Consider the following 9,024-nt stretch of genomic DNA (forward strand, 5'->3'; position numbering starts at 1 on the left):
GCGCGGACCCCAGCAGCGAATGGCCGCGGAGTGCGCTGCCCACCCAGGCCCCTGTCGGGCTCTCTTCCCGTCGGTCCGGCATGCGGGCGTGCCCGCTCTGTCTGTCCTGCCGGCCCCTTTCCGCATCCCTCGATCTGCTCCTGCATCTGCCTTTTGCTTGCTTTGTCTCCCTCTTCATTTCCATCTGTCTTGTTGTCCCTGTCCCTCTCTGGGTCTCTCTGGCTCTATGTTCTGTTTCAGAGAGCTGCTGCTGTGAACTCTGAGGGACCTGGGCTTTGGGACCCAGCGCGGGCCTTTACTGGCCACGTGGCCTTGGCAGATGGGTTAGCCCCCCCCCCAAATCTGGAAGGGTGCTGTGGGCAGTGAATGAGACGCCCCTCTGCTCCTGACGCTGAGGCGTGCGTGCCTTGGCTGTGAGCACATGCCATGGAGGGGGTGCGGGAGGCACAGGCTGCCTTCCTGGAGTGAGACTTCCACTCAGATTTGGAAGAAATTCTCTTTTTATGTTAGAGAAAACAGATTTACTCGATTAGAATGTAAACTTTGCATTCATTTTAAAGACAAAACGAGTGTGAAGATGTTTTGCACGTGTACAGGGCAGCTTTGGGATCCACTCCAGACCCAGCAAGTGTGTTCCCAGACCGTGTGGCCACGTGTGAGAAGCTCTGGCCTTGGGCGAGGCCAGCACATAGGTGGTCCATAGCGGGGACTCAGCGAACCCGTTGGCTTTTTTTCCTCTCGTCCCCACCTCATCTCTATTCCTCTGTCCCCCATCCTCTTCTAAGCAGAGCCCAGATTTGAGCTGGGCAAAGCCAGCCCTGACTACCTTCTCTTGGGGCACCCTCCCCTCGGCACCCCCCGTCTGTCACCGTGGAAACATGTGTCACTGCGCCAAGGCCATGGCCTGAGCTGTGTCCCCTCCCACATGACCCCCACCTGCCATGCCCCTGCCCACGGGGTTCTGCACTGTGCCCCGGGCGGGGGTGGCACCGAGGGATTGCGGGGACCCCGGAGGCGGAGGCAGGGTGCTGGCGTCTTGAGGGGAGGCGGCGGGCAGGCTCGCTGACGGCGGTGCGGTTGCAGACCCTCAGGAAGAAGGGCTTCAACGGCTGCGACAGCCCGGAGCCCGACGGGGAGGACTCGCTGGAGCAGAGCCCGCTGCTGGAGGACAGGTGCCGGCGGGCCAGCGAGGAGCTGGACGGGCTCTTCCGGCGCTACGGGGTGAGCCTCACGCTCTGTCCGCCCGCCCCAGGCGCTGCACAAGAAGCACAGGGAGTGTGAGAGCCCCGAGGTGGACGAGGCGTTCGCCCTGACCCCCCAGACGGAGGAGAAGTATAGAAAGATAGACGAGGAGTTTGATAAGATGATGCAGAGCTATAGACTGGCCGTGAGTAGTGCGTGCCTGGAGCCCCGTGCTGCATGGTGTGGCTTCGCCCGGCCCGCGGCTGCCTCTGCCGGCTGCTCTGCTCCTAGCGAGCTGGGGCCGTCGGTGACTCCCGAGGAACCGCTGACGTTGGTCGCGGGGGACCAGTGCCCCGACCGCGACTCGCCAGGTGGAGCGCCACCCTCTCCCCCCCGGCAAGGAGTCACAGGCGACGTGTGAGGCCCTTAGTGGCAGGGCCGTGGCGAACATGCTTGTCCGGGCCTTTTTGGGGCCAGGCCCCAGGCCTGCTGAGACACCCCTGGGCTCGGGCATTCAGGCCTGTGGTTGGGGACAGGGACTGCTTAAGGGGAAGGCAGCGAGGTGGGGCAGGTGCCTGTGTGGGGGCCTTGGGTGGTTGGGTGGCCTGGCGTCCTGACCCGCAGCGCAGGCCCCGCCTGCTGTGTGTGTGTCTGGTCATACGTGGGGCCGCTAACCGCTCCCCGCGTGTCCCGCCTGGCTGAGGACTAACCCACCTCCACGAGCGGTTCCGGCGGTCCCTGGTCCTTTTGCAGTGGGCAGAGTCTTGTCCTGTTCTCCGGCCCAGAGCCGGGCCCCACAGCACTCCCAGCAGCGTCCGTCCTCGGTGGGGAGGGCCTGAGCTGCTGGCCCGTGGACGCGCAGCTCAGCGCTAGAAGAACCTTCGGCTGCCTTCTTGGGCAACAAGGGTCCAAGGTAAGGGGTCACCCCAGCCTGACCCTGCCTCTTCATTCTCTGTCCAGTCAGCTGTCCCGGCCCCCAACTTCGCCATGCCCGTGACGGTGCCCGTGTCCAACCAGAGCTCACTGCAGTTCAGCAACCCCAGCGGCTCCCTGGTCACCCCCTCCCTGGTGACGTCATCCCTCACGGACCCACGGCTCCTGTCCCCCCAGCAGCCAGCACTGCAGAGGAACAGCGTGTCCCCCGGCCTGCCCCAGCGGCCAGCCAGCGCAGGTGAGTGGCGGTGGGGGGAGCGGGGACTTGCAGCCCGTTTCCCCCTGGGGCGCCCCCTTCCCCTGCACACCCCCCTCATTTTCATGGCTCCTCGGGGGAGGGACCGGGGCCCCGCTACCCATGTAGTCCCCACGGCCCGCTCTGGAGGGGCGTCCTGTTAGCTCACGTGGCTGTCTGTCCTCCAGGGGCCATGCTCGGGGGAGACCTCAGCAGTGCGAATGGAGCCTGCCCCAGCCCTGTGGGTGAGTGCGCAGGCCCGCGGCTGGGGGCTCTGCCTGCGCGGGGGCTGGGCTGCGGGACCAGGAAGGACCGAGACAAGCAGAGAGGAAGACCCCGGGGCTTGAGCTGGGGGCTGAGTCTGGGGGCTTCTGAGCCCCGAGACCTCGTGTCTGCAGCGGTGACTGGTGACGTGCGGGCCCTTGGGCCCCGCTGAGCACGAGGGCAGGCCGACCTCTCCGGTCAAGGAGGAGGCTAGGCTCCCCTGCTGAGCGGGGCATCTCGTGGGGGTCTGGTGGGTGCAGGTGTGTCTGGCACCACCGACGGACCACAGGCACAGACCGTCACGCACACACACACGCACACACACGCGCGCACACACAGTGCAGGTGTGTCTGGCACCACCGACGGACCGCAGGCACAGACCGTCGCGCGCACACACACGCACACACACGCGCACACACGCAGACGTTCCCGATCCCTGGATGAGTGTTTGTGAGCGCACATCTATAAGCCACAGAAGAGAGGCTGCTCCCCCCACCCCTCCCCACAGCTGACAGCCCCTCCTGCTCTGTGCTGTTGTCCGCTTGGTGACTGTGACTTCGAATGTCACCGTTGACGTCACCCTGACATTCCTGCCATTCCCAGAGTGACCCGGGAACTGGGATGGAGGCAGCCACACTCAGGCAGCAGAGCAAGGTGACATTCTGGCTGTGGTCACCCACACACCTCTGGGCATTAAGGTCCCCCAGCTCAGCACCAGGCACCCTAGCCGCTTCTTGGCACTAACTGTGTCCGGGTCGGGAGACGGGAGGTAGGTAAATGCCCTCCCTCTCCAAGGAGAGGGCCAGAGACACGCCTGAGGCCGCAAGGTGGTGGCGCCACAGCCGTCCAGCCCAGCACGTGGGCCCTGGCTGGCCCCCAGCTTGGCCCCCAGCCCCCTGGACCAGTCATCACACCTCCGCCAACCAGACCTCAAGTTTTCTCTTTTGTAAATAGTGTCCCGTCCGTCGGGGGGTCGGCGTGGGAAAACCCCATGCGGGTTGTGGACGCGGGGCAAACGGAAAGGCAGTCAGTCCGGCTGTGGTGCTGGCTGGGCTATCGAGCCCCCGGTGCCAGGACCCCCGCCCCGCCCAGGAGTGGCTCATCTTCCCCAGAGCTGCAGGCATCTTGTCACGTTCTCATCCAAGTCACAGTGTCCCCAGCTCATGGTGAAGGGAACCATGAGTGGTTCATTTGCCCCAGTGACTGGGACCCTGCCTGAGGCCCAAGCCCCAGGCTGCCAGCTTTTTCCAACCTGGGTCATCGTGTGCCCAGTCGGGGGCAGAAGGTGCTGGACTTCCCGTCCATGGTGACCAAGAAGAGGAAAGGCGGGGAGAGGCCTGTCTCCGCGAGCCTCTCAGCTCCTGTGATTCCGTTTCTCGCACCTGCCTCCGCCCGCCCCGCACACGTGGCTCATGGCAGGGGGCGAACCCCCTGATTCGGGAGCCGGGGGTCCCAGGGGCAACCGGAGAGCTCCTACCCACTCAGGCTTCTAGAGGCGCTGGGTGACAGGCACCTTGGCCCCGGGGGCAGTGAGCAAGGCTGGGCTGGGGCCACGCTTGACTCCCGTGCCCGCCTCTCTCCTCCTCCAGGGAACGGCTACGTCAGTGCCCGGGCCTCCCCTGGCCTGCTCCCCGTGGCCAATGGCAACAGCTTAAACAAGGTCGTCCCTGCCAAGTCTCCGCCCCCACCCACCCACGGCGCCCAGCTCGGAGCCCCCAGCCGCAAGCCCGACCTGAGGGTCATCACGTCCCAGGGAGGAAAGGGGTTAATGCACCACTTGGTGAGTGGGGGTCCGGGCAGGGGCCTGGGAGTGGGAGAGCGGGCAGTTACGACTTCTCAGAAGGCGGAAGGCAGAAGTACCAGCCTCGGGGACGGGAGATGGGAGAGGAGGCTCTGGCCGGGAGGGTGGGAGCCGGGCCGGCAGTCCCCCCGGGGCGCGGGGAGCAGCGCTGTGCTTCAGGCTGCGGAGGCGTGTGGGGTGGCTGGGGGCAGGGGTGCGGGGCCGGAGGCCGGACCCTGAACCGTCCCTCGGTTTTATTTCTGCTCTCAGACTGAGGACCATTTAGACCTGGTAAGTGAGGCGGTGAGACGTTTGCTGTGGCTTTGTGTTTGGGGCGGCGCCGCGGCTCCCGCGGAGTTTGTGTGTGTCCTTGTCACTTCGCCCGCGTGCATCGCATGTGCCGTTCATTTGGTTGTTTGCCAGGAGCTGTGCTCAGATACCGAGGTGGATGGGCGAGGCTGAGGGATCGGATGTGCATGTGTGTGTGCACGTGTGTACACGGGTGTCTCTGTGACGTCGCGTTGGTACAGACACACCGTCCCCCGCACGTGTGCGAGGGGCCAGCACCAGGCCCTGTCTGGGGCGGGCCCCAGGGAGCTTGGATTAGGCGCCTGGGCCCGAGGCTGGCCTGCACCTGTTCTCCGGGTCCCACCGACCCAGGGACCCAGGGCAGGCCCCGGGGGAGCGAACCGGCCGGACGGGAAGAGCCGTCTCCAGGGCGGGCCGCGACGTCCCTGCACGGGGACGCCTTCTTGGCCAGCCCCGCCACGGCACGCAGGCGCCCACGGCCCACCACCCCTTCTTGCTCACAAACCCCAGCCGGGAGCGGGCAGGGGCGCCTCCCCCCACCTCCTGACGGGAGGCCAGAGAGGCTGGAAAAGGCAGGCAGGCTTTGGCGGCCGGCACGGCGGCTGTCTCGGCCCCAGCGTGGAGCTGGAATAAACAAGTGAGTCAGCGGCAGATGGAGCTGGCAGCCCACACACGTGTGTGCAGACACGCAGGCACACGCGTCCCCTCGCAGATGCCAGCTCGCCTCCAGCGGGCAGGCGCCGCGGCGTGCCCCGCAGTGTGCCGGCCGAGGAGGGCCGGGCGGACGCGGCCTGTCCCTTCTGCTCAGAGCAGGGGCGCGGGGCCGGTGCACGTGCCCACCTCTCTGCGCGTCTGCAGGTGTGACCGGGCGTGCGTGACCTGTTTCCGTGGGTCTCGGTGTCCGTGTGACCGCACCAGCACATGCTCGTGTGTCTCGGGACCTCCGTGCCGAACACCCCACTGGGCCTCGGGACTCAGGGCCCCCGCCAGGCCTTAGAGTGGGAGGCCAGGACCGAGCAGCGCCCCCGTCCCCCTGACTGCCAGTTTTCTCCCACAGAACAACGCCCAGCGCCTCGGGGTCTCCCAGTCCACGCACTCACTCACCACGCCAGTGGTCTCCGTGGCAACGCCGAGCTTACTCAGCCAGGGGCTCCCCTTCTCCTCCATGCCCACTGCCTACAACACAGGTGAGAGCGTTCGGGGGCCTCGGCGCAGGGGAGGGGCCCGAGAGGGGGACACCCTAGTCTGAGGAAGGCCATCGATTGGGGGAGCCCCACTTAATCCAGGTTGCCACGTTTAGCCAATAGGAACGTGGAACGCCCAGTGAAATTTGAACTTCAGGAAAAACAGCGAATAACTTTTTAGCGTAAGACATACCTGTGCCTGAAGAGTATTATTTTGTCTGAAATTCAGATTTAACGGAGCATCCCTTATTTTTAATACAGGACTTAATGGAGAAGGGGGTCCGCATCTTAGGGTCCCCCGTGTCAGGACCAGCCAGGCCAGAGGTGGGCTAAGCCATGTCTCAGGCCACCGGGGCTGGGGAGGGGGGAGGGGACACGGTCCACTGAGCGAGGCTTCCTGTGAGAGAAAGGAGACGGGGACTGAGCAGGCAGAGGGGCCTTGTCCAGGTTCCTGGCAGTGCCGGGGGTTTCCGGGGTGTGGGTCTGGGTGGCACGGTGATGAGGGGGAGGAGGGGCGAGACCGAGGAAGGTCGGGAGACGGGGCCGAAGGTGGCGTCACTTGAGACCCGGGAGCAGTGTCCAGGTAGAATTCAGAAAGGACACCCAGTACCCGGCCATCCTGGCCTGTGTCACCCACTCACGCCCTCCTGGGAACAGTCTGTGACACTGCCAGCCGCCCTCACCTGTGCTCCCAGCTGCTGTGTCAGGAGGGACTGCCCAAGGGGACGTGCCTGGTCACCTTGTTTCAGAGCCCGTACGAGGCCGGGCCGCCTGGTCCGTTGCCACCAAGGAGACCTCTGCCACTCCCCAGGCTTCCCACCTGGGAACGGCTTGTGTCAGGGCTGTTTGTGATGACGTCAGAGGAAGCAGACCCTTCCGTTCTCCCTGCCCGCTAAGCCCCCGTCCCAGAGCCACACCGTGAATAGGGCCCGGACCCCAGCACAGATGCCGCAGAGCCCCCGCTCCTCCCAGTCCACGTGGGAGACCCCGGGCCGGCCCTGTACGAAGCCCCGGGGACTGCCTCACGTGGAGGGGCCCGGCGCTGGCCTGTGTCTGTGCCCAGCGTCCATACAGTCCCCTGTCCCTGCGTGCGCTCCCACGCATGCACTCAATCCTGGGCCGTTACATCCTTGAGCAGCTTCAGAGGGGACTGCTTCAGGTGGCCGGGCTCGTCTGTCAGCGTGGTGGGCGGACAGGAGGCCTCTGAGGCCAGCCCGGCCCTGCCGGCTCCGGGGCGGGCGTGGGGCTGGGCGGGGGGGCTGGGCAGACCGCTTTTCAGGAGCTGCTGTTTTGGGGATGCCGCGGTGGTGGCTTTCGCCGTCTTCTTGGGTTCCCGGCCACCCGGTGAAGCAGGAGGGAGGTCAGGGGGTGTCAGCGGGCCAGCCTGCAGAGTCCTTTTGTCAGCGTGATGGGAGCGGACTCTGCCCCGGAGCCTGCTGGGAAGTGAGTGGCCCTCCTCGAGTCCCCTGGGCCGCCGGGGGCTCCGGGGCGTCCGGCCCTGGGCGTCAGTTATGCAGCAGATGCTTGCAGGTGGCACTGGGTGTGTAAACAGCATCCCAGCAAGCATGTTGCTGTTCGGTTGTTCACTGTTTACAGTCCTTGGCCCCAGTTCAAGTTCCGGCTGGGGGTGACCTGGCCGTGACAGTGTCTTGGGTAAGGGACAGGCCCGGCCCCTTGTTGACACTGGCCGCAGAGGTCTGCTGTGGTCGCTGGGAGTGCTGGGTGGCCTGCAGGCGGCTCCGTCTGCTTGGACGGCTCCGGGCCCCTGGTGGACGGGGCTGGTGCGGGCTGGGGAGGCGTGGGCTGGGGTGGCGTCGGGGCCTGCACCGTGGGGGACCGGGCTAGCCCGGTGCTGCCTGGGCTGGCTTCCGCGGTCGGCACCGAGTATGGGAAGGAGTCGCTCCTGGGGCCTGTGTGCCCCGCTCCGCTTTTCACATGGGAGCCCCCCGGAGCTCCCGGTGAACGCCGCGATGCCAGAGGCGAGCCCGGGCTTTCCTGGGGGCGACTCTCCGGCAGCGAGGCGCCCGGGGTCGCGTCTCAGCTCTGCCAGGGGCTCTCTCTGTGACCTGGGGCGCGTGCCTCAAACTTGAGGCTGCGGTGGCCTCACCTATAAATTAACGTTGATAACCAGTAAGTCATTTGAGTAATTACTGTGAGCTAGCCTGTTTTGCACGCGTCATGCGTGCAAAGTCGCTCCGTCCTCACGAGAGCTGTGTGACCAGGCGGAGTCGTTGCTGCCAGCTCCTCGTGAGTAAGGAGCTTGGCCAGAGTCACGTGCCCCGTGAGTGGCAGGCACCAGGAGGCCCGACCGTGCTGGTGCCCACCACCTCACAGTAGCGTTGCGTGGACGGCACAGGCAAGGCTGGGGCAGACGACCCCCCGAGTGACAGCACGGAGCTGCTAGCACAGGGCGGCTCCCGCCCTCCCCCCTCCCCGTCTGACCTGTCCCAAACAGGACACACCGTGAAACAGCAGCGCCATGCGCATTGTGAAACAGCTCCTGGTGGTTGGTTCTGTGACCCTGCAAACATGACTTTGTTCACTGCGACAGAAGTCTCAGGAAATGACGAGCGCCACCTCGTGGGGAGGGGGCCAGCACCGCGGCCGTGAGCTGCACGGCTGTCCCCTCGCAGGCCCTCCGTGCAGTGGGTGCGGCTGCTCCGCGTGGCGGTTGGCGATCTGCCGAGGCCGGGGTGGGGGACGAGTGGCCTGCGGGGGGGGGCGCAGTGTCAGCGACGTGCTCGGCCGGATCTCACCTTCCCTACTGTCCTCCCCACTGTCCGTTCTTAAAACCGACGTCATAGAAGTGACGTCTACACATGGTAAAAAAAAAGTCGAACGGTAGTTTAAAGATCAGCTTTTCATTCTGTTAGAAATGGCACCTCGTGGTGGTTGCCGTTTGCCTTTCTCGAGCCGGGGTCGCCACCCTCGGGGGCTGGCCGGGGCCGTGTGGTTGTGCTGTCTACCTGTCCGTCATCCACAGCCCCTCCAGTGCCCTACCCGCCCCCCAGCGCCCCAGCCTGCGTCCTCCCCTGCTGAGGCGCGCCCTCCCTTTGCCCCCCTCGCCACAGATTACCAGTTGACCAGTGCGGAGCTGTCCTCCTTGCCAGCCTTCAGCTCGCCTGGGGGGCTGTCAC

At 65.7% G+C, this 9,024-nt stretch overlaps 1 protein-coding gene across 1 annotated transcript in view; it reads left to right on the forward strand.

The window, feature by feature from the left end:
* Nucleotides 1-9,024, forward strand: part of MEF2D (myocyte enhancer factor 2D) — a 72,696-nt gene that overhangs the window by 16,191 nt on the left and 47,481 nt on the right. Inside the window, exons 4-10 of the mRNA XM_025040843.1 lie at nucleotides 1,084-1,221; nucleotides 2,143-2,353; nucleotides 2,539-2,595; nucleotides 4,204-4,394; nucleotides 4,665-4,685; nucleotides 5,761-5,890; nucleotides 8,959-9,019. Coding sequence (XP_024896611.1) covers nucleotides 1,084-1,221; nucleotides 2,143-2,353; nucleotides 2,539-2,595; nucleotides 4,204-4,394; nucleotides 4,665-4,685; nucleotides 5,761-5,890; nucleotides 8,959-9,019 — 809 coding nt within the window. The remainder of the gene's footprint in view (nucleotides 1-1,083; nucleotides 1,222-2,142; nucleotides 2,354-2,538; nucleotides 2,596-4,203; nucleotides 4,395-4,664; nucleotides 4,686-5,760; nucleotides 5,891-8,958; nucleotides 9,020-9,024) is intronic.

This window comes from Pteropus alecto, unplaced genomic scaffold (genome assembly GCF_000325575.1).
Source record: "Pteropus alecto unplaced genomic scaffold, ASM32557v1 scaffold49, whole genome shotgun sequence".
NCBI lineage: Eukaryota > Metazoa > Chordata > Mammalia > Chiroptera > Pteropodidae > Pteropus > Pteropus alecto.